The 25,489-nt window shown below is 35.9% G+C and overlaps 1 protein-coding gene across 22 annotated transcripts in view; it reads left to right on the forward strand.

Moving 5' to 3' along the window:
* Positions 1 to 25,489, forward strand: part of LRRFIP2 (LRR binding FLII interacting protein 2) — a 100,226-nt gene that overhangs the window by 59,334 nt on the left and 15,403 nt on the right. For 10 of the 22 annotated variants that reach the window (XM_074345263.1, XM_074345270.1, XM_074345265.1 and 7 more), the window contains 6 exons: positions 4,669 to 4,713; positions 6,109 to 6,225; positions 9,018 to 9,089; positions 13,361 to 13,531; positions 21,473 to 21,565; positions 23,870 to 23,962. In XM_074345263.1, coding sequence (XP_074201364.1) covers positions 4,669 to 4,713; positions 6,109 to 6,225; positions 9,018 to 9,089; positions 13,361 to 13,531; positions 21,473 to 21,565; positions 23,870 to 23,962 — 591 coding nt within the window. The remainder of the gene's footprint in view (positions 1 to 4,668; positions 4,714 to 6,108; positions 6,226 to 9,017; positions 9,090 to 13,360; positions 13,532 to 21,472; positions 21,566 to 23,869; positions 23,963 to 25,489) is intronic. The other 12 variants (XM_074345271.1, XM_074345274.1, XM_074345275.1 and 9 more) reach the window with 3 other exon arrangements.

Raw genomic sequence — 25,489 nt, forward strand, 5'->3', positions numbered from 1 at the left:
ACTGCACAGAAGTGAAACAGTTGACAGTTTTTAAAAAGTCTTCCCCTGCCTCTACTAATTAGATAAAACTCTTTACCCAAATAGTTATTTTGATTTATCTACATATTTTAAAATAAGTCCTACCTATTTAAGGTATATAATGTAATGATTTGATATACATATATGTATGTAAGCACTTGATATACATATATATATGTCAAATCATGCTGTACACCTTACAACATAAGCAAAAGGTTGTCTAGAGCAATGGCTGGCGAATCTGGCCAGCCCCCTGATATTTTATAGCCTATAAGCCAATGGTTTTTACATTTTTAGATGGTTATCTAAGTACCTATGTAATATTCTTAATTTTGCCTCTTGGCAAAGCCTAAAATAACATGCCAGTCGCCTCTCTAGAGCAAAAAATTTTCTCTAATATTATTTCTTTTAAAGGGTATACTATAATTCAGCTCAGTGTAGACAAATGAAAAGTGGACCTGATGTTGGTATGGTCTCTTTTCCCCTACACACACTTTTTAAAAAGATAAACTGAAAGTCTGCATTTTTATGTGAAATACCCTGATTTAAAAATACTGACAATGAATTCAAAATTTTAAAAGGTACTTTCTGGCTTCCCCATTGTGGGTTAAATACAAGTATACAGTCTGCTAGATTATAACCTCTGAGCTAGAAGGTGCTGAAAAAAGTGCCAGGCCCTGATTTGGCAAGTCTCTGAATACAGTGTGGTTGGTCTAGCCTCTTGTCTTTTCTTCTGCGTTGTTTTCCTTTCTGTTCCATAGGTCAGGCTAGAGTAAAGGAAAAGAATGTACAGGTGCTAATTAACTTCTGTTTTACTGGTTGTTACTAACTGGACCGTTTCTGAATGGACACCAGTTTTGCTTTAGGAGATTATTGAAAGTAATTCTTCCCTTCCCTTCTGTGGTGGGGGAATGAGATATTCTGTTTTCTAGTTTTTTTTTTTCCTCCAAACAGAATTTTTGAATAGCATTATCAAATCAGTATATACATATAAATTAGAAGTTAACAAAGGATTAGAATCCAGTGACTACATTGAACAAACTATGCTGTAAATATTTCATTAGATTATAATTTTATACCTTAAAAATAAAGTTTATTCAAGTGCCTTAATATAATACTTTCATCTTCTGATCACACATCATGTAAGATTTATGATACGGTTGACAAAATGCCATGTGCTGTAAGTGGCTACACATCAGATACGCATAGCTCAGTTATATCAAATCTCCAATATCCTTTGAAGAAAACATATAATTTGGAACAAAATGCAAGTCTTTATTTCTAAACAACTCTTTGAAATGATGGTATTAAAATGTATTCACAAACTAAAATGCTCCGTTTCCAAGCAAAAAGATTCAGTTTGTATCGTGCCATTTTAGTCAGGTAAGATGATCTGTCAGACTAAGTAGCCATATGCTGAAACTAAGGTCAAAGAGCCTCTAAATCAGAGAATAAGAAATATCTTTCTTTTAAGAAGAAACAGTTTCAGAGATTTGACAAGATAAATATTCTACCTTGTCTTGGTTTTTTTGGAGGGGAGCAGTTATTAAGTTCATTCATTCATTCATTCATTCAGTGGAGGTACTAGGAATTGAACCCAAGACTTCATGCATGCTTGGCATGCACTCTATCACTGAGCTATACCCTTTTAAAGAGAAACAATATAATGTCAAGAGTAAAGCATTTTCAGATGTCCCAGACATAAATAAGGCAAAGGCATTTATCACTGAAATTTGAAATTCTTGAAGCAGCAATAAAGTTTGCCATCATGTACTCTTCTTTGCACATTTAGTATGAGTATGAAATATTATGAGACTGTTAACTAATTTTCAGATCCCAGCTATCAAGGAAACCCTCTTCTTGATTGGAAAATTATTTAATTATTTAAGAATGTAATGGCATAATACTTACTTGAAAGTTTTATGAGTATAGTAGGTTAGGGTCAATATTCATAAGCCAGTCCTGAAGGCTATACTAAGAAAAAAAAAAGTCTTGTTTCTGTTTTGTTGTTGCTACTGTTGTTTTATAATTTAGTCTACTACTGTGTTGAGCCACCTTTTTTTCTTAGCAATTTGATGACAGTGTTTTTCCTATCTCAGTTTAATTTGCTTATTTTACAGAATTGTGACTACATAGCACATGCAGCTTTTGTTTTCTGACTTTTCGTATTAGTGCATATTCATTTCTTTCCATGTTATTCATGCTCAACAATTTTTTAAAAACAGCTGTAGTCACCATGTTTTGTATTAGATCCTTGACCTTATTGATCTGATAGCTGGAAGTTTATCCCCTTTTACCAACATTTCCCTCTTTTATGCCTCAGTATATTAAACATGATTATATTTTATTCCACTTAAAATCCTTTTCAGGATCTGGTGGACTCTTTGAGTCATCATTTTGAATATTAGCTTGTCATTTTTGTGTAGCTATGTAGACCTCCTGGGGCTTTTAGAAGACCAGGTTTCAACTAGCTTTTTGTCTAAGTGGAAGACTGCACATAACGGCATGAGCTGAGAAGTGGGAACTGAGGAGTCTCTGGCCAAGTCCTTGCAGCATTTTTGCTGCCTCCACAATCCCTGAAGTTTGGCACATGATCAGCTTGGGTTGCGGCAGTTGGGATCTGTCAGAAGATAGTGAAAGCAGTAGAGACAACATTGCGGTGGACTAGGTCAGTGATGCAACCTCTGAAACGTAAGATTGTTCCAAGGTGCCTGTCTGTTAAAAAATGGGTGGGTTTGGGGGTCATTCGTGTGAGAGGGGGATAAGAGACAGAATTTCAAATGGACCTGGAGGAATGTTTCTGAATGTTCTGCTCGTTTTTCTCTTTAACTCATTAGTAGAAGAGAATTGGAAGATACTCTGAGGAAAACAAGGCAATTTATTTAGATATAGTATTTCTTTCACTCTGGGGAATAAAATAGTCAATATTAGGCAATATACTTTACTAGGACAGATGTAAGGAAGATAATTCCTTTTTATGGCAATAATTGCCCATATTAAGAACTATTGTCATTGCCTGTTTGTTTTAAAACATTTCATATGTGGTTTAAAAAAAATCAAAATGAACTAAAATCAATTCCTTTTTAAGAGTATTGCAATAAGAAGTAGCAAAAAGAATTGAAAGTCTGAGATAATACTTATATTCTGATTTAGTACTTATAATAAAAGATGTTTACCGAGAGAGAAAATGAACATGTGGGTAATAAAAAAAAAAAACTTTTCAAGTATGAGGAAGTTAGAGTGAAGAGATCTGAACTGAGCCAGAATTAATGATGTTCTGTGTTTTAATAATTAACTGAGAAAGGTTTTCAAATCTCTTCTCTAGACTGGTCTGGGAGGGTTGGTCTAGGAGTTGGAGTCTGAGTATATTGCCATTAAGTTAAATTTCTCTGTGACCTTTTCCCCTCCAGTGGTAATTAGGATAGTATATACAGGTAAATGATGTGAAAAATTCACAAAACTGAGATCTGGATCCAGCTCTTGACATTTAGTAATTCTTCATCCTCAGCAAGTTCTTTCACCTCTGAATTTCTCTTTCCTCAGCTATAAGGTCAGGGTTTTAGATTAGACCTTAAGGGTACTCCCTTCTTGAAACACCAGCTAAAACAACTGTAAGGCCTATCAGTAGAAGATAAGATAGCTCAATTATGGTATGTCCAGGTATAGGATACTATGCAGCTATTTAAAATAAATGAGGCGAGTCTATAGTACAGTTGGGGTATAATTCACTTATTCATTCATCCAGCACGTTTTGAGTCCTTCTATATGCCCGGTGCTATTCTTGGTAGTATACAGGAAAGAGCATACAGACATAGAGCTTACATTCAAGAGAGAGATCAGACAGTAAATAGATTAATATCTTGGGGTCAGGGAATGATAAATGCCACAAAGAAAATAAAGTACTTTCTCTGATCTCTATAACTTGGTAAGGGGAAAAAGAAGATACAGAATGTATTTGGGACACTCCTGTTAGAGTTTTTTAAAGAATTCTTGGAGGGAGAATTGGAGGTCAGGGTATGGTACAGTAGGGAGAGAGGCTGACTTTGCATACCCCTTTGTGCTGTTTGTTGTTTTTTGTTTTCCTTTTTGCTATGGGTGCATATATTACTTAAAAAGCAAAACCGAAAACCAAACAACTGAATCCTTAATGCTGTGGGAAAATTTTTTTGACGATATGTTTAATATGTTCTAGTCCAATCTGAATTCTTTTGGCTAAGTGTGCTAGTCTTATCTATGTGTCCTGTGTCCTAATAATGTTTAGATAATAAAATTTTTTGGCTTTTGGTTTTATCAGGGTTTTCCTTTTGATGTGTACAAATTTTTTTAAATTAACATTTACAGTGCTGAAACTTACACTTGTATACAGTTTTCTTTAATGTGTTTCAAATACCATGAAAAGAAAATCTATGAAAAGTTCTAAGTTTTTTCATAAGGACATCGTGCTTACTCCATGTCTTCCTTAGATAAGAATTAAAGTTCTTAACATTTTGTCTTATGTGTCCCAACTTTTATTTCAGTTTTAGTATGTTTACTTTTAGGTTCCAAATATTAATTGAACTTGGAGAACTCAGATGAGGTCGCTTCTTTTTTTCCCCTAAAAAATCAAAATGCTAAGCATCTTTCCTGATTTTTATCTCTGTTCTTTTCTAGTTGGATGAAAAATCTGACAAACAGTATGCTGAAAATTACACAAGGGTCAGTATATAAATTCCTAAGAAAATTAAGTTCTCAGGGTCAATTTACTTTCCACAACAATTTTATCTTTTATTTTACTACAGTTTAACTGATGAGCTACTCTTCCTCTCTTCATCTATTTCCTGTCCTTGACCCCCCAAATTCCTGTGAGGTTGAATCATGTGAAGCACTGGGAAGAGAAAAGACATTGCATTTTATTTCCTTGAATGCCACCTCTTAAACTTTTGGCTGCTCTTTTGATTTTCATTCCTCTAGAATTTAATCCTGAGAAGCAGCCGTTAAACACTGAAAATGAAGAAGTGTCTTTAGGAATGGTAGTGACAAACTCTGAGGGTTAATTTTTTTTCCTTTATAGATAAATTACTTCTTTGAAGTAAAGTAACTCTTTTCTGGCAGTTGCTTTGTGTTTAAAAGCCTCTGACTTTCTTCTAAAAATATTTTTAGAAAGTCATCTTAGGGAAACTATTAAGGTTGATTTTGTGCTATGCCCTCAAAAGATATACCAGTTTTATCCAACAGAAATATAGTACAAGTCGCAAATGTAATTCACATATGTAAGTTTAAATTTTCTAGCAGTCACACTAAAACAGTAGAAAGAAGCAGGTAAAATTAATTTAAATAATATATTTTATTTAACCCAAATATCTAAAATATTTAAACATAATCAATATGAAAACTTATTAATGAGATATTTTACATTCTTTTTTTCCACACTAAACCTTTGAAATCTGGTGTGTATATTACACATTAAAAAAATTCTCAATTTGGATTAACCACATTCTAAGCCCTCAGTTGCTCCATGTGGCTACCTGGCTGCTAGATTGAACAGCACAAATCTCTGCCATTTATTAATCCAATAGCATAGTCTCACATTTAAACTAATTGTGGGAAGAGCAGTCTAAATTCATAATGATTTACAGTATTATTGCTCTCAGTTGCAAATAGTATCTCCAATTTTATCAACAAAGTATTAGGAAAAGAAAAGATCCTAAAAAAGTAGCCTCAAGAACTAAATAGGAGGACTGCTAATTAGCATATCACAGAGAACACGCTAAAACTATTCAGAATCAATCTGCGGCACTCACCCAGCGCTGTTTACAGTATATCAAAGAGAAACTTAGACAAACTGTCACACCAACTGTTTCCTTCTTAGTTATTATGAATTCTGGATTCCAGCAAAGTGAGTGAACGAAGTTACGCTGAGTGTGCCTGGGCCCTTTTCTGGATACCCCCTCCCCAAAGCCAGTTTAAATTTTGGTCTATGGGTTGCATTTGGTAACTTCTCAGCCACACTGCGTTAGATCTCTCCCCAACACCCTGCCCCACTTTTAGTTTCCACAACAAATATGTTTTTAAAGAAACAAGTCTTAAAGTGTCGTATTTCTTTTTCTCTAGCCTTCATCTCGAAATTCTGCCTCAGCAACAACCCCTCTAAGTGGAAACTCGTCCAGAAGAGGAAGCGGGGACACCAGCAGCTTAATAGATCCAGACACCTCATTAAGTGAATTGCGGGTAAACCGCAACTTTTGGTTTGCTTTCTATAAACAGTTTTTTGGCTTCTTTGTAGTGTGGTAGTATACTGGAACTATTCAACATTTAATGTGACTTAGTAGGAAGAAAAGAAGTATGAGTTCTTTACAGAAATTGTTTGTACATTTCAAGAATGTGACTCGGGTCTGAGAGGAAGGAGATTAGTTAATTCTTTTTCTGTTCTCTTTCCTGAACATTTGATGATACTGGAATGAGTTCTGCTAATTTACAAATGCCAAAAAAACTTTAATATAGGTAAAAGTAATTCTCTTAAATAATTGGCCATATTTTAAATGGAAAATATGTGGTTGTACAAGGAACCAGACTCTGGGAATTGTTAGTTTTCTGGGCCATTATGGTATTATGTGGCTACTTGAATCCGTTTATCTCTGTTTTTCATGATAAGACACGTATAATAATATTTAGGATAACAGAAATACTTCAGTAATGGAAGCTCATTTAACCCATTAGTTGAGTCTCCATCCTTATTAATGACGCTTTCAAAATGTATTTGAATGTCTATTTGCTGAAAGTGCTTCTTGTGAGGAAAGGGAAAAGGGTAGTAATACAAATTGCATTTATTCACTTATTAAACATTTATCGAGCACCTGGCCGCACAGATTTAGGCAGTACACACACTTCGGACTTAAGGAATTCACTGTTTCACAGGGAAGACAAACGGATATAAAGCAGTAAAAAACCAGGTGATGTGGTACTACAGTAGTAGCAAGAAGGGAATTCAGAGAAGCATCATGTAAAATAGACTAGAAGGAGGTAACAAAAAGCTTTCAGAGGAGACAAACTCTGAGCTAAGGGGTGAAGGAAGGATAAAAATTAACCAGGCAAAAAAGCTGAAGGAGAAGGCTTTCTCAGAGTGTTAACTTCAGAAAACCAGAAGGGTGTGTGTATAGCGAAGTTGCCAGAGAGCAGGAAGAGAAGTGAAGACAGGTAGTGGGTGAGAGAGAAGGGTGGAGAAGTGGTGATGGACCAAGTCACAAAGCACCATGTATGGCTGCTGAAAGGAGTTCAGGTTTACCCTGACAGCTATGAGACATCAAATAGGGGGGTGGTGCTGTCTGAGCTGCATTCCTAAAGACTGACTGTGGAATGGAAGAAGCGTTGGAGGCAAGAACAGTTACCCGGTGGTTGAACAAGAGGATGAGATGAGTGAGTCAAAACTCTGATGGGAGAAAATACGCTCCGAAGAGAATATTGGAGGTTGGGAGTTGGTTGGTGGATAGAGATAGAAAGTTAAGGGAGGGTTCTTGTTTTCTTTTAAAGGTGGCATTAATTATTGTTTTCATTGGCTGGATTGAGCCAGTAGAGAGAGAATTTAAAGCTTGAGGGAGGAGGCGGGGTAACTTGACAGAGCAAACTGCCTGTGGGTGAGAGGAATGTCCAGGGATCAGATAGGTGAGGGGTGGCCATCGCTTCCCACAACACAGAAGAGGAGGAGGTAGGGACAGGTGGTGACAGTAAGACTGTTGGCAGTGTAGGAGGAGTAGTCTGTCTTGTGACTTGGGCATTTTATAAAAGTGGGCAGAGGGTTAGAAGAGGGTGGAAGGGTTGAAACAGTGGCAGTGGCACTGCAGAAGGAGACCCAGCTCAGCCTGGCTATGACTTCGAAGGGTCATTATTTGTTGAGCTCTTGCTAAGTACCAGGCCTAAGTGCTGAGGGTGTGAAGTTGAGTAAACTAACTCTTGCCTTTAGGTGCCATTTGCTAGAGGGACAAAAGAGAGGATGAGGCCTTCCAGCCTCAGACTTAGCTTGTGATTGCTGTTTAATTGTATTTCTTTTTTGAGAGAATGACCTCCTTGAAGGAAGTGAGATTTCGTGTCCTAGCATTTGGCTCCTAATAGACACTCAATACATGTCTGTTTAATGACTCAGTGAGTAAAAAAGCCTACCAAGGAGGGAATGAAGAGGGCAGGGGACATATAATACAGAATAAACTGTGTATAATAGGCCTTTGATAATTGATCCTACCTGTAATTGCAGAATTATATTTAGGGCCTGAAACAGTTATTTTCCACCTTAATCAACCATCCAGAATAGACCTAAAGTAGCAAGGTCGGGTACAGGGAAACAATATTTTCCATTTAAAATGTGACCTGCTTCTTGACTTTTCTTATAAGGACTATGGTAACATTTGGAGCAAAGGCTTTTGTCATCATTTAAATGGTGTCCTCAGGATAGACTCTCTCATTTGACACTGTGTTTAAAATGTTTGTGTTTAACTTCCCTCCCTTTATTTATCTTTCTCCCAAATTAATTGTGATCAGTAACCAAGTCATCGAGAGGCAGCCTTATTCATATCTAGGTTTACATTTAAAAAAAACTTCTCTATGAGTCAGCAAAATTTGCTGCTTATAATTAATTTGCTGCATATTTTACTATTTCTAGGTGAAGCATTATGCTAAAAATTATTTAAATGATTTATACAATTTTTTAAATTTTGTTAAAAGACATTATAACATACAGCTTTTTTCCATATGCAGCCCCACCCCCATTTGCAACTATTGTTTCAGCAAAGTGAATGCCAAGAAAATGTTTAACATGTTAGACTGATTACTCCAGACCTTCCCCAGCCCGACCATCACCTGGCCTGTTCCCATTTTAGTGGTTTGGACTGGCAGTTACCTTTGTGTACTTTGATTTCTCTGCTTTTGGTCTGGAATATATGAAAGTAATTCACATTTTCATCTGAATCCTTTGAGACTGAAGATATGTCTGTGTGTGGTTTTATGCAATGGTTCATTCCTATGTCCTGCAGGATATCTATGACCTTAAGGACCAGATACAGGATGTAGAAGGGAGATACATGCAGGGGCTTAAAGAACTAAAGGTATCAGGGCCCGCTCTGCAGCCCACGCATGCTCTCTGTACGCAGAAGCGTTGGCAATGGTGGTCTCACAAGCTCCGTTAACCCCACTGCACATAGCTTTACTAACAGTGTTTGTCTTTCAAGCATGTGCTTAACCTGCAATGCATAGGAAAGGTGAACTTCCAGTCTCTGCTTATGTTTAAATGTGTGGTACAGTTTTTGGAATATTCAGCAAAGATATTATACCTTATAGTTTTAAAACCTGTTTATAAAAGACTTACATGTCCCTTGCATCTTAGCCTTACAAAATTGAATTGGGCAAAAACCTAACAAGTGTTCTAAGGATATTTTTAAATTGAGAATTAGACCTTAAAATTCTTCCAAGCTTTTAGCTTGAAAGAGCACTGCCTATTTCTGTCACCAAATTCAGTCAATATTAAGAACAGGAGGAACAGACATCTAAGAGGGAGAGCATCATTGTAAATATTCCCTCTGGAGGAAGGACCTTGCAGCATGAGGACTGCGTTTTCTTTTTGTTTTGATTTTTTAACGTATAAGTCAAAAAGAGTTACACAGATTCAGTGCCTTAAAGAAGGCACTGGAGGTAAATTTAAATGGGCCTTATTTTCCCTGATCAAGGATGACTACATTTTCAATGTAAATGTGTGAGGCAGACATTTTAGTTGTAAATGGTACTTGATTACCTGTGTTTTCTTACGAAGTTCAAACCTAACATTATGAATTACTGGAAGTTTCTCTGAACACATGTAGGTCCCTATTTGAAATAGAAATACACACCAGGTCTCTAAAAATGCTTAACGAAGGCATTCGGAAAGGTGACTTGGGATATGCTCAAACGACAAAGCTGCCCTGACGTGATTGGACTTAGCCCGGCTCCCAGCCAAACCCTTCATGCAAGCGATTGTGGTCCTCAAGGAATATGGTTAAGACTCGGGACCAGAGTCCTACAGAGAGTGCCCCTGAGGGGAGCCTGGACGCTGCTGACAGCCGTGTGTGTTCGCCAGGAGGCATCAGAATTCCAGAGTTGGTGTGATGATGGGCTCCTCTAGTCTTCTTGCTCTAATTGTCAGGATTTAATCCCCCTTTTCAAGTTTTAGAGATAGGACTTTTGGAGATATCTTGGATCAAGGGAACACATCCAGTACATTAAATAAATGCATTGATTTTAAAGTCTTGTACGTTACATAATGTATCAGGGAAGCAAGCAATTCAGAGGCATTCTTACCTGTTTGATTTTAAACATTTTCCTCTTACCTTTTAGGCCTACCATTTATTGCATTCTTTGTAGTATACAAAAAACAAATTAAAGTTATTTGAGACTTTGAACAGATAAGATCCCTTATCTTGATTCACAGTTATAATTGAACTTGACTTCAGATTATGCTTATCCTTGAAATGACTTTTAAATGGAAGGAAAATCATTTAAAAAATTATCTGGTTGGTGGTTGAAGCACAGTGGTGTGATGTATCCATATCCTATTAAAAAAGGATGCTGGGTCAGTGCTTAGGGCATTATTCTTAAGCATGTCTGCCTTTGAAGTGCTTTTCCCACACTCTGTTCTCCATCCAGAGTCACTAAGGTCTCATTAAAACACAGACTGCTGGACCTTACTCCCAGATTTTCTCATTCAGTAGGTCTAGGATGGGGTTGTTAAAAATTTGCGTTTTTACCTAGGTCCCAGATAATGCTGTTACTGCTAGTTCAGAACCTACACTGAAAATCACTGCCTCAGATGCATTTAAATGTAACTAATTCCTTATGAGTATCATCATGTGAGTTAGATTAAAATCACTAAAACTACCTTGACACTTAAATTTAAAATAGTCTTCTGTGGTCTATTGTTTAAAGGAAGAATACATTCCATACATTTTATGTCAGTTTTATTATGTTATGTATTGTGTTCTTGCAGCTACTTCTTGAACTGGCTTAGCTTCATGCAATTGTGTCCTGTGTTATATGGGACTGAATTGTGAGGAGGACCTTTTTTTTTTTTTTCCTGTTAGCCTCTAAGATGGATCAGAATCATTCTAAATTCTGCATTATATTAAGATACTACTATATGTAAGCCATTATACAATTAACTTTGCTTATATTCCTTATTTTGGTTATATTTGTTCTCAATCTTAGTATAAATGTTACCTGTTAATACATTCCTGGTTTGTGAAGAATTAATAAGTGTATGTATAATGTGCCATTATTGAGATATAATTCAGATACCATAAAATTTACCCATTTAAAGGGTACAATTCAGTGGTTTTGTGCATAGTCACAGAATTGTGCAACCATCACCAATTTTACAACATTTTCATTACCCCAAAAGAAACCCCATACCAATCAGCAGTCATTCCCCACTCCTCCACTCCCACACCTAACCCTGGCTAGTCTGTGTTCTCTTTTGTAATTGATTTTTTATTTAACATAATGTTTTCAAGATTTATCCCATGTTGTAACATACATCAGTGTATGTGTGTGTGTGTGTGTACAATGGCTGGGTAATATTACACTGTGTAGATTTTATCCATTTGTCAGTCGATAGGCATTTGGATTTTTTCCACTTTTGCGCCATTATGAATAATGCGGCTGTGGACATTTGTATACAGCTTTTTGTATAGACATATCTTTTCATTTCCCTTGGGTAGATTACCTAGGAATAGAATTGCTGGGTCATGTGGTAACTCTGTTTAATATTTCGAGGAGCTGCCAAACTTTTCCAAAGCAGCTGCACTGTTCTACATTCTCACCAGCAATGCATGAGGATTTCTAGTTTTTCCATATCCTCACCAACACTTACTATCTTGTTTCTGGTTTTTTAATTATAGATCGTAGCCATCCCAGTAGGTCTGAAGTAGTATCTCATTATGGTTTTGATGTATGTTTCCCGCTATTACTGATGATATTGAGCATGTTTTTATATGCTTATTGACCACTTGTGTACCTACTTTGGAGGAGTATCTTTTCAATCCTTGCCCTTTTAAAAATTGAATTATGTGTCTTTTTATTATTGAATTATGTTATTTATATATTCTGGATGCAAGTTCCTTATCAGATATAAGATTTACAAATATTTTCTCCTGTTCTGTGGGTTGTCTTTTTACTTTCTTAATGTATTGTTTGTAGCATAAAAGTTTTTAATTTTGATGAAGTGTGTTTTTTCTTTCATTGATAGTTTGGTATTGTACCTGAGAAACCACTGCCTACTCCAAAGTCATGATGATTTATTTACTCCTTTGTTTTTTGGGAAGAGTTTTATAGTTTTAGCTTTTAATTTAGGTCTCTGATCCATTTTGAGTTAATTTTTGTGTATGGTGTGATGTACCATTCTGACTTTCATTTGCGTGTGGATTTCAGTTGTCCCAATACCACTTATTGAAAAAACTATTCTTTTCCCACTGAGTTGTCTGGGAACCCTTGTCAAAAACAGTGGGTCATGTAAGGATTCTGGACTCTCAGTTCTATATCACTGATCTTGATTTGTTAAACATTTCCATTAATATTTTTTGAATTTATTTCCAGAAGCAATGAGTTTTTCTATGTGAAGTGTTTTTCTTTTTAGTTTTAAAAATGTTACTAGGAGGTAGTAACCTACCAGAATAAATATATTAATTAAAAAACAGACTGTAAGCTATTTTAGGTGGGTAACTTTGAAATATATACAATTTTAGGCATTTAATGATAGCTCTTTTTTAAAAATAATCATTTTTGTACTGCTTGCTTTAAAATGACTAATATTTGAATAATTGCTAGAAAAAGTGTGTATATATTTACGTCAACATTATTATGCAGAACAGAAAAGTACTGAAAACACACATCCAGGAAGTGGTGATATTCAAATGAGTATGCAATTTACTTGTGTAAAGAAAGGCTGTATTCTGTTATATCATTGCATTCAGAATAACAAATAGCTTGTTGTTCAAAACCACAAGAGTAACATATCTGGAAACATTGATGTTTCTTCATTTTATGATTTTTATACTATAACTCTTATATGTTGTCTGCACACCTTTTCATCTTTCAGAGGCTACATTGCTGCTTGATTTTATTTTCGTGGATAGCAGAGAGCCCATAAAGGTCTTACAATGTCACTATTGGCTTATTGTCATCCTCCTGTTATGTGCATGTTACTAAACAAGGAGTTCCCCAAACTGCTTGTATTTTGCAAAAATGCATCTTCATGTGTGTGTGCTGGTGCTGTAGTTTCCTGCTATGTTCACAGCATATAGACAATGAACATATTTTAGATAGTAGGCTGATGACTTTCATTTCCGTTTAGGAGTCTTTATCTGAAGTGGAAGAAAAATACAAGAAAGCCATGGTTTCCAATGCACAGTTAGACAATGAGAAGAACAATTTGATATACCAAGTAGATACCCTCAAGGACGTCATTGAAGAGCAGGAGGAACAGATGGCCGAATTTTATAGAGAAAATGCAGAAAAATCAAAGGTAATTGCTCATATCATACCTTTCTCTTAGGTCATAAAATAAAATCTGCCATTTAAAAAGCTGTGGTTGATGGAAGAGTATAGCAATATCATTTGATGGAATGATATTTCCATCAAAACTGGAGCAAGGAAGTTGACAGAACATAAGATGTCAAGTGTTGAAATATTTTCCTTTTTTAATTTTTGTAAGATTTAATTTATTTTCTTAACGAGAAGCTTACAACCTCCTTTAGTTTCTGAAAATAGAATACAGCTCAAATTTTATCTTTATTTTCTATCTCTTAATTGGGACAATTACAGTGAATCACTTCTTCCTGTTATAACTGGCTGGAACTCCACAAAGCTCCAAAGACTTTCAGTGAAATGGTTCATTTTTTCTTTTCTTTTTCCCCCTATTTTTCAAGAGAACTCATTTTCTAAGTGGTTGGAGAGAAGTCTTTAGCCAGTTTTTAAAAAAACAAGCAGTGTGGAGACGTGGTTCAGAAATCGACAGGTTTTTTTTTTTTTTTTTTTTTTTTTTTTAGAGGTTTGTAAGCTGTATTGTTAAAATGTGCAGATGGAAAATAAAAGCCACTGCCGAAAGTCCAGATTTGCCTTTTGACAACTGCGGAAAACAAGTTGGTTCTCTTAAAAGCTTATTGGATTTTTTTTAAAAGTATTGAAATCAGTCCAAGCAGAGGACAAATGGATGTGACTGTCAGAAAATGAGTTGCTACTACACTGCAAAAATAAAAACCCCAGAAAATACCTTAGGAAATGTGCCTTGTTAGAAACAACAATCTGAATTTGTACGTAGCAAAGGGAGAAAAGCTGTTAATATAACATCTAAAGGACCAGCATTATTATCGTAGACTCTGCAGGGATTTCTTTCCTTGAGGTCTGAAAATGCTCATTCCAGTCTGTTTGGTCACCTTTAAGAATTGTTAGGTAGTATTTGCAGAGGGTTTGGGGGAAGGAGGGATGAAGAGGCAGAGTGCAGGGGATTTTTAGGGCAGCAATACTATCCTGTACCATAGTATATTGGTAGATCCATTGTACATTTATCAGCACCCATAGGATGTGCAGTGCTGAGAGTGAGCCCTAATATAAATGATGCACTTTGGGTGATAAAGTCACTGTAGGTTCATTGGCTCTAACAAACCTACCACTGCTGTGCGGGATGTGGACAGTGGAGAAGGCCGTTTGCGGTGGGGGGCAGGGGTATATGGGAACTCTGTACTTTCTGGTCAGTTTTGCTGTAAACTTAAAACTGCTCCAAAATAAAGTCTATCAATAATAATTTTTTAAAAAGGATAAGAAGACTTTAGATAGGTGACAAAAGAGGCTTCTGTTGCATTTTCATATTGATGTCAGTGGCTCATTGAAGATTTGGTGACAATAAGTGGTTTCCTCTGTATCTCATAGGCCAGCTTTGGATATTCTGAGCCATCATACTTTTCCTAGACTCCTTGGCCTCCTTTTTTGCCTTCCCACACATTTTTCATATTTATTTTTGGCTCTTTGCTTCTAACAGATTAGAGGAAAATCTCATGCTAAGTGTTTAACGGTCAGTACTAAAACGAGTTCTTACCTTTCCATCTTCTCAAATGTCCTTGAACGTTTTTAAAATAAAAATAATCCCTGTGAGTTATTTTAACCAACTTTGTTTCTCCCTCCTGTCATTTTCTAAGATATAGAGATGTCTTAGTATACATAGAGTTGTGACTTTTCAGTTTGCTTTAGTTTTTAAATCTTGTGCTTTCTGAATTGGGAAAGTGTGTATCTGAAAAGAATTTACCCTAGAAATCTGCTTCTGGTATGAGATGCAGAAAGCTTTGTGATAGTGTCTCTCTCTGATATGCCTTCACCCTGAGCTCTCTTCTTCTAAGCACATATTGCCTCATGCAAGTAGAATGTTCATGTTCAGAGACATACAAAGAGGTCAGGTACTCTGGCATGTTTCATTACTATAATACAGATAATACAAATGGTGAGGGTGGAGAAGGACCATTCAATTACACAGTGACTTATTTTTTAACACTTCTATTGTGGCATAATTCCTGCACAGTAAACCACACATATTTCAGGTATACAATTTGATGAATTTTGATAGATGTATACATCTGTGAAACCACCACCACAATCAAGACAGCTAACACTTCCATCACTCCCCAAGATGTGCAGATTTCAAACTCCTGATTTATCCCTTCCTGCCCTCTTTACCTGCTGGTAATTGTAAGTTTGTTTTCTATGTCTGTGAGTCGGTTTCTCTTTTGTAGATAAGTTCATTTGTGTCTTTTTTTAAGATTCCAGATATAAAGTGATATCATATAGTATTTTTCTTTTTCTTTCTGGGTTACTTCACTTAGAATGACAATCTCCAGGTCCATCCATGTTGCTGCAAATGGCATTATTTCATTCTTTTTATGGCTGAGTAGTATTCCACTGTATATATATACCACATCTTCTTTATCCAGTCATCTGCTGATGGACATTTAAGTTGTTTCCATGTCTGGGCTATTGTAAATAGTGCTGCTGTAAATATTGGGGTGCATGTGCCTTTTTGAATTATATTTTTCTCAGGACATACGCCCAGGAGTGGGATTGCTGGATCGTATGGTAAGTTTATTTTTAGTATTTTGAGGAATCTCCATACTGTCTTCCATAGTGGCTGCAACGATCTACATTCCCACCAGTAGTGTAGGAAGGTTCCCTTTTCTCCACACCCTCTCCAGTATTTATTGTTTGTGGACTTAAAAATGATGGCCATTCTGACTGATATGAGGTGATACCTCATTGTAGTTTTGATATACATTTCTCTGATAATTAGTGATATTGAGCATATTTTCATGTGCTTCCCCCACTCACATTATTTGAAACAAGTCCTAAATATCCCATATTTTAATATGAATTTAGGTATGGCTCTCTAAATGGTATGAACTTTCTCTTTTTAAAAATACAACACAAGACTATTTCACATCTGAAAAATTAAGAATAACTTCTTCTTACTACATAACCTGTCATTGTTAAAATTTCATTTGTCTCAAATGTTGTAAATGACTTCTTTTTTGCACTTAAAAAAAAACAATCAGGATGTATATAAGTTCCATACATTGGAATTAGTAGTCATGTCTTATAAATCTCTTTTTATTTAGATTTCATCTCTTTTTCTCCCTTACAATTTATGTGTTGAAGAAACTGGATTGCTTGTCTTAATGGTTTCTGATAGTCTTAGGGATTTTGCTATTTCATCACCATGGTGTCTTTAAGATATTCCCTTTCTCTCTGTATTTCCTATAAATAGTTAAGTTTAGAGGATTTATGAAATATGGTTTTAGTCCACTTCATAGGTTCTTTTCCTTCTGAAGCCCAGGTATATGGCATCTTTCTTTGTAGCTGGAGACTTAGATGCGTTAGTTGATTAAGGATTACAAAATGATATATTCTAATTTTATCATTACTGCTTTCTTTTATTGTTTTAAAACAGCACTATTGAGATATAATTCACATACCATATAATTCTTCCCTTTTAAGTGTACAGTTCAGTGGTTTTTGTATGCTCATAGACATATGCAACTGTCACCACAGTCAGTTTTGGAGTATTTATTTCACCACATCAGCAAGAAACCCTGTACCCTTTAGCTATCATCTCCCTACATCTCGCTCCCCTCAGCCATAAGTAACCACTGATCTACTTTCTGTCTGTGTAGATTTCCCTTTTCTAGACTTTCACGTCAGTGGAATTGTATAATACGTAGTCTTTGAAGGTTGACTCCTTTCACTTCAGTTAACAGTTTCAGGGTTCTTCTGTGTTGCAGCATGTATCACTACTTCACTCCTATTTATGGGCTAATGTATAGGTATGCCACATTTTTTTTTATCCATTTGTATATTGATGGACATTTGATGTTTTTCCACTTTTTATCTGTGATGAATAATGCTGCTATAAACATTTGTGTACAAGTTTTTGTGTGAACATAAGTTTTTCTTTCTCTTAAATATACACCTAGGAGTGGAATTGCTGGGTCATAGGGCAACTCTGTATTTAACCATTTGAGGAGTAACCAGACCCTTTTCCAAAGTGGCTGCACCATTTTACATTCCCTTTAGCGGTGTATGCAAGTTCTGATTTCTCCACATCTTCACCAATACTTGTTATTATCTGAGTGTTTTCCCTAGTCATCCTAGCAGGTATGCTTTTGATTAGCATTTCCCTGATGACTACTGATTCCAAGTATATTGTGGTATGCCTTCTGACTATTTATCCATCTTCCTCAGAGAAATGTCTGTTCAGATACTTTGCCCATTTTTAAATTGGATTGTCTTTTTTGTTACTGCATTGCTAGAGTTTGTATATTCTAGATACAAGTTCCTTATTGGATACATGGTTGGCAAAAATTTTCTCCCATTGCATGAGTTGTCTTTTCACTTTCCTGTGCTTTATTTATTAGTGTAAATCCTCATTTAAAGAGGAACTTCCCCTTGTCTCTTATTACTCAGATGAGACAGTCTATATAGGAAAGGCACGATAAAAGCTTGATTCTTTTCCTTTGTTTTACAGATTTTCAGAATAAGAAAGTGACTGTTTAGCATCCTCTCAGTGACCGATTATTATTATTTATTTTTTATTATTTAAAAAAATGGGGGGGGGTTAAGTTTAGTTGTTTATTTATAGAGGCAGTACTGGGGACTGAATCCTGAACCGTGTGCATGCTAAGCTTGCACTCTGCCACTTGAGCTATACCCTCCCCCTATTATCATTACTTTTAAATAGTGATGAATGCAAGAATTCAAGCATTTGATCATTTCAATCTATTGTAGCTTTTATTCATATTGATTTTCAAGTCATCTCACCTTCAAGTGTGAACTACTTCAGGTTGATTCCCAAGTAATTTTGACATAAGTCTCATGGGTTGTGATAGCTTCTTTGCTCTCTAGCATACGAAAGTGTTGCCAGCTCATCCAGTACATTTCCTGCTTTAGACCTGGAATCAGCTGTTTGTCCAGGGAGCTCTGGTTCTCTTTTAGTGGAGCAGTGTGTGTGCTAAGGGTGCACTTGCCCCCAAGGTGGTAACTGTTCATAGGCCTTTTTAGTGAATGTATCAGGGAATATGTATATGGGGTATTTTTTTGTTTTTAAAGTCAAAATACGTTTTGAGTTTATGCTTATAGTTGTAGGTCGTATTCAGGATGTAGGGTTTTTACTTAAGCTCTTCTGTCTTATATATGTGTATCTCCTTTTTCCCACACCGCCATTCCCAGTTCATAAAGTCACTAGGGATGGTAGTAATTATGTTACATTCTATTTTCATTGCTTTATCCCACAATACCCAGAATAGCAATGCCAACATTACCACGAATGGTATAATTACTGAAAATAGTTAAAAGTTTTTTTGTTTTTCTGTTTGGTTGTTATTTTGCCACTAGGCTATGTATAGTCCAACCATTGTTTTTAAAGTTACTTGAAATAGTTTCTCTGTGCTTATGCTACTAACTGGAGATAGATAGATATATATATATAGTTAGATTCATTACATTTTATTTTCAATATTTAGGAGTTGCTTTTAAGATTTTTATAAAATTATTTTTATAAACACATCTCCAGAACTTTTTCATCTTGCAAAGCTGAAACTCTGTACCGTTAAACAACTCCCCTTTTCCTCCTCCTCCCGTCTCCTGGCAACCAACATTCTACTCTGTGAGTTTGACCACTCTAGGTACGTCAGTTAAGTAGAATCATATAATATTTGTCTTTTTGTGACTGGCTTATTTCACTTAGCATAATGTCCTCAAGGTTCATCTATGTTGTAGCCTGTGACAAGAATTCCTTCCTAAATAATATTCCACTGTATTTATGTACCACATTTTGTTTGTCCTTTCATCTGTCGATGGACACTTGGGTTGCTTCCACAATGAGTTGCTCTTAAATTTACTTTTGTTTTACAATTATGTGAATTATTTACACTGACCTGAAGTCAAATCAATAAGGAAAATATATTTAAAGGAGTAAATCTTTTGTCTTTCTCTTCACCCGTTTCCTCCTTCCTTAAGGAATTATTTTTAACTAAATGGTTTATCCTTCTATTTTTTTTAATCTTAAAAAGTCTTTTTTGCCTGTCAAAAATATATACAAATATATGTATTTATTTTCCTCCTTTCTTAGAAAATGGTAGCGTATGATAAATACTGTTCTGCATCTTGATTTTATCACCTTATGATTGTAGGGTAGCAAGCTCTTCCTCATTCTTTTTCATCACTGTATAGTTGTTCCTCTGTGTGGATGTACTGCAGTTTATCCCACCGGTTCCCTATTAATGGACACTGGAGTTGTTTACATTCTTTTGCTGTTAAAAATAGCCCTACAAAAACAATGTACTGTGTAGGTCTTTTTTTAATTTTGCTGATATCTGTGGAGGTCATAAAAGTGGGTTTGCTGGATCAGAAGGTCTGGTAATTCTGCTAGATATAATGAATTCTCCTTTGTAGGAGTTAAAACAATTTTGCATTCCCACTAAATTGTATGAGAAGGCCCGTTTCCTTCTCCGTACTACTTTCCCTTGAATATGTTGTCAAGTTTTTGGACTTTTACTAGTGTTTTAGTGAGAAATATAGTTTTAATTTACATTTCTCTTGATCTGGGCATCTTTTCATATTCAGAGCAATTTGTTTCTTTCCATGTCTGTAGCCTATTTTTCTATACAATTGTGGATTCTTTTTTTTTTTTTCTTTATTTCTAATTTTAGAGGCTCTCTCTATGGAAAGATGGTAACTTTTTTCTCTCTGATATAAATTTAAAAACTTTTTTGTAATCATTTTTTTTTTTTACTTTGCTTACAGTGTTTTTTTACCATTCAAAAGTTTTAAAGTTTGTGTAGTCTAACTTGTTATGCATTCCCCTTCTGTTGGTAGATTTTTGAGTCATTTTTTAGTAATGGTTTTCCCATTTGTTGGTTACAACAGCTCACTCATCTTTTCTCTGGTAACTGTTTTCTTCCTTCTCTCTCTCTCTCTCTCTTCTTTCTGTGTACTTGTCCTGGTGTGTGGTATGAAGTGTGCATCCAGTTTTCTTCTTCCATGTGGATATCCAGTTATGCCAACATCACTAATTTAAAAGTCTATCTTTTCTCATTGATTTGAGGTGCTTTTTTTGTTTTGTTGTTGTTTAATATATTTGTGTATGTAGTTGGGTCTATTTCTGGATTTTCTAATTGACTCCATTGGTCTGTATTCATGAGCCATTACAACACTGTTTTAATTATATAGGCTTTATAATATGTTTCAATACCTAGTAAGGTTAGCTTTCTTCTTTTTCATCGTGTTTTTTCCTAGCTATTTTTTCTTATGTTTTTCTTCCAAATAAACTTTATAATCAGCTTGTCTTGCTCCGATAAGAAAAAAGCCTGATGGTATTTTTATTTGGACTGCATTACATGTGTAGATTAATATAGGGGAGAACTGACATTTTTAGGATGTTAAGTCTTTTTATCCAAGAAGATGATAGGCCTTTCCATTTGTTCAGTCCTACTTCTCTGTGTTCCAAGAATATTTTATATCATTTTTCTCATACAGATTTTGAGTCTATCTTATAAGTTTACATGTATGTATTTATTTTATTTTTGATATTATGTTTATTATATCTTCTCTCAAGATTCTGTTTTGATCTGTGAAGATGATTGAATTTTGTATGTTAATTTTATAACCTGTTACTTTACTAAGTCATTTCTTCATTCATGGTGATTATGCTATTGAATAGTTTGGGTTTTCTAAATATATAATCCTATGAGATGAAAACTGAGGAATTTCTGGACCTTTTGTAGAATGCAGAATTAGCTAAGTTCCAGTGCACTGGCAGTGCAGGTATGATTCTGGAGTCCACGCTTAGCTTCTCTGTTGTTTTATCGTAGATGTTCCAGGCTATTGTGTGCCGTCATCTGAGTTAACCGTATTATTTGTTTAATAACAGGAGTTAGAAAGGCAGAAACATATGTGTAGCGTGCTACAACATAAGATGGATGAACTTAAAGAAGGCCTCCGACAAAGAGATGAGCTCATTGAGGTAGGTACACGAAATGTGGGAGTACTTAATTTTGAAAAAAATACATTGAATAGATTGAAGGCGTGTGTGTTGGGAAGGAAAGGAGTTAAAATGCCACAAACAGCTTGCTTGTCTCCTCACATTTGACTGTATCCTAAAGTGTGCAGACATGCAACATGAAGGCAGGCTTAAAAAATTACTACTGTGTGCAAAAAAAAAAAATTAGTACTGTGACCCTTGTAACATTCCCCCTCTTAATAGCAGAAGGTTTTGTAGTTGTCTTTCATTCCTAAGCACATTCTCTCCTAAAGATATCTTATGAAATGGGTGAAAAGAAAAATTACAGAGTACCATTATTCTTTGGAATGTAGTGAATGCTTTATTTTGGGACATGATTCTTAGGGAATAAGAAGTTGGGTCTTCACTCAAGTGGGTACGTTTCTGAGATGGCTAAATGAAAAGAAGACATTGTCCAGATGCCTGTAGTGGTCAACAGGTGACGGCTGGTCAGCGCTGAGGCTCTACTGGTGGAGAAGCCCTGAGTGCCATGGGAAGCAGTGTTGGTCTACCGAGAAATCTTTGCAAGGATTTATCCTTTTGTGCCTACTACCTTGCTTGCATCTCTGCTTTTCTTTAGATGTGGTTTTCGTCTTGAGGTTGTTGTTTTTTATAAGTATGGGGTTAAGTTGTTGGGAAGGGAGCCTGCTGTCTTGGTGTGGTTATCAGGCAGGTCTGTTGTTAACTTGTGCTGATGACCTGTGGTGATATCAGGAAGGTTAAGGAGCCCGAGAAATGCCTCATTTGCCACGCTCACCTCATCCACATCCCTGGTCGTTCAGGGCCCCCACCCCCACCCCTTTTCCCTCCCTCTTTTTCCGCTTCCCCCATGAACCTGCCTCACTTAATCTCTCCTCCTGTAAGTGACTTTAAAAATCATTTAATAGAGGAACAGAAATGATGATTTTTTAATTTGTAGATTTGTGTTACTTTTCATCATTCTTGAGAATAATTGAGTTGAACATAGTCTGCTGAAAGCAGGTAGAATTTGTGAATTCTAAATGCAAACATAGATAATTCCTTGCAAATATCATATTACATGTGAAGTTAGTTCTTAGTTTTTCCATATATGGCAAGAAGCAGATTATCCAGACTCTGTATCCTGCTGGTATTTAATAATAATGTGAACCCTTCTCTCGTTTTGTCCTCTTGTATTTCTGTGTGTCACTATGCCAGCCACTTGTTACTTCTTTTTCTGATTAAGATACATACTTTTCCCCTTTATGATTTCAAAAGAATAACAAAACTGCTTTGGGAGCTGCTTCTCAAATTCAATAGTTTACATTAGAATTGGTTAAATGTTCTAGTCTTCAATGATTGCATTTAAGAGGAATTTTAGTGCTTAATTTTTTCAATTTGTCAGTATGGTTTCTAATTTAAAAGCCCAGGGTACTGGGTATACAAACTTTAAAAACCTTAGTTTTAGGTGTTTTTTACTTTTAGAATTAACATCTTTTAAATGTTAATATGCACATTTATTTATAAGTGAAAAATCTTCTATATGACAAAATAATGCTTTTTGGCCTTTAGAACTGAAACCCGCAGGGTGAAGTAGATGAGGAGTGTGTCACAGGGAAAGGAAGAGATGATAATTTACCAATAATGCAAAAAAGAAAACCTACTAAATATAAGAGGATATAAATTGAGCATCACTGACTAGTCAGAGGAGCTGTTTAAGAACTGTTAAATGCTAAAAGTCTAGTTTTTCTAAAAACTAACGTGACCGTTCATTTGTAATTTATGATGTTCTGTCATAGATTGTGCTAACAGAAATCCAAAGTGATTAAGCTAAGAGACATCTCTCTTGTATTATTTTAGTTCCACTTAAAAAAATAGAGTTCAAAACTACTGCTCATCTTCTGTGATAAGGATCATTTGTTCATAAGCAAGTCTGAGTTTCCCTCCTAGAAATGTAGGTTGTTCCATGTTTGGGGAAGAAGCACTTATCTAGGAGGAGTGCACTTACGGAGCTGGATGTACACAGGAGCCCTCGCTGGCTTGCTGCCACATAGCTGTGGTGGGAACAGTTATTCCTCGCGCCCCCAACTCACTTCCATCGCAGCAAGCCAGTGAGAGCCATGCCGCCAAGACCCTGGGCGTCAGCTTTCCTTTTAAAAAGCAACTCTTGCTTTTGCTGTTCATCGCAGACTTTCTCCTTTTAAGTTTCTTTATCAGATTTATTTTTGTTCTGTTTTCCTCCTGCTAATGCCATCCTCTTTTTCTTTCTTTCTGCTCTTTTATTACTTCTCTTCCCCTCTTCCTCTGCAGGAGAATCAGCGTATGCAGCAGAAAATAGACACCGTGACAAAAGAGGTGTTTGACCTCCAAGAGACACTGCTTTGGAAAGATAAAAACATTAGGGTATGAGATGAAATTGGGCTTTGTCCTGAAGTTCACTGATGAGGAATAGACCAATATAAGTTAACTTAGAGATTCCTAAAAACCTGTCCTCATGATTATTTTTGAGCATTTACATGGAGTGAAATATGAATAAGCAGAAGATAGAAAGAAACTTCCATGGGAAAACCTGATCCTATGTTGCTAAGAACTCTTCTCTCCATCTGACTCTGGGCTTGTGAAACCCACAGTTAGGAACTTTCTAAGGAAGTTGTTCTTTCTTTCCCTAGGATTCTTATACAGAAACAGCCACAGGCATTTAATTCAAACTCTGTGGGTAATTTGATATCCTTACATTGCAAGAATTTGGATAAGAGGCAAGAGGATAGGGAGTGGCAGTGGAGGACAAGTTATTAGCATCCCATAAATCTTTGGTGAATAAACTAAGAAGAGATTAAAATCATTTTAATTACGAAAGTGGTTAGGAATGTAAGATTTGCCGCAGCAGCCAAACTGTGACGTCATCTCTAATTATATCCTCATAACTCCCCAAAGCAGGGGCCTAGATAAGGAAACAGCCTTTACTGCCTTTCTGCTCAGCCCTTCAGGAAGATCCCAAGTCCACTAGAGGCTGAAAAAATTCCCGCCGGTTCATCCCATGAGGCCCTTTGACTGGCAGCTACCTCCACCTCACGGCACATGAGCTCTCTTCTGCAGAGGCTCACCTTGTCAGGGAGGGGCTATGGAAACCCTTGGCCTAAGGCACAGTGAGGAAGTCTTGTTGTGCTTGAGGTTAGGTGGGGTACGAAAAGCTGGCCCAAGTCCCTGAGAGCACCTGTGACAGACATGCCTGGATGTGAAGCCCTGACACCCTCCTTGGGTAGGGCATCCTGGTATCCAGGTCTTTTCACACCTCCAGGACCCCATCCTCTCAGTAAACACTTGGGAAACAAAATTACTTGGTTAAGAGTGTGGTAGACAGAAAGTTAAAAAACAAAACAAAAACACTACCTTTTAGAATTTCTGATACTAAAATACCTATTTTCTAAAATTCCATCTAAAACTAGAGAAGCCTTCTGAGGTATAAATTAACAGCTTTGTTAAGAGTTTTGAATTGTGACTGTGAATGACTGATTTCATTTATATTTTTACTTGAGGAATTTAAAATGAGATGTGAAAAAACGTACAGCACAAAGTAGGTAATTTGTAAGGTTAGGCTGAAATCTGGTCACTGTGTGGAACGGGCTTCTTTTAGAACTTTACATAATTTTCTTTGCTACGGATCTGCAGGTCCTTGATTTCTGTTTTGTATAATCATCTTAGTATATTAAACTAATTATTTTGGGCCAGTCATAGAAAACCCCCAAATCTCTCAGTCCAATAAAATAGCTATTCAAAATAAAACAAAAAATTTTTCCTACCAAAAAGGTGAGCTGATGGTTACAATATGAATTACTTGACTTTTAAATTTTCTTGGCATTATTAAATGAAGAATTTTTTTTTTATGTAGCAAATAATAATGTATTCCTTTGGCTTTTTTTTAAATTGAAC

This window comes from Camelus bactrianus, chromosome 17, assembly GCF_048773025.1.
Source record: "Camelus bactrianus isolate YW-2024 breed Bactrian camel chromosome 17, ASM4877302v1, whole genome shotgun sequence".
NCBI classification, from domain to species: Eukaryota; Metazoa; Chordata; class Mammalia; order Artiodactyla; family Camelidae; genus Camelus; species Camelus bactrianus.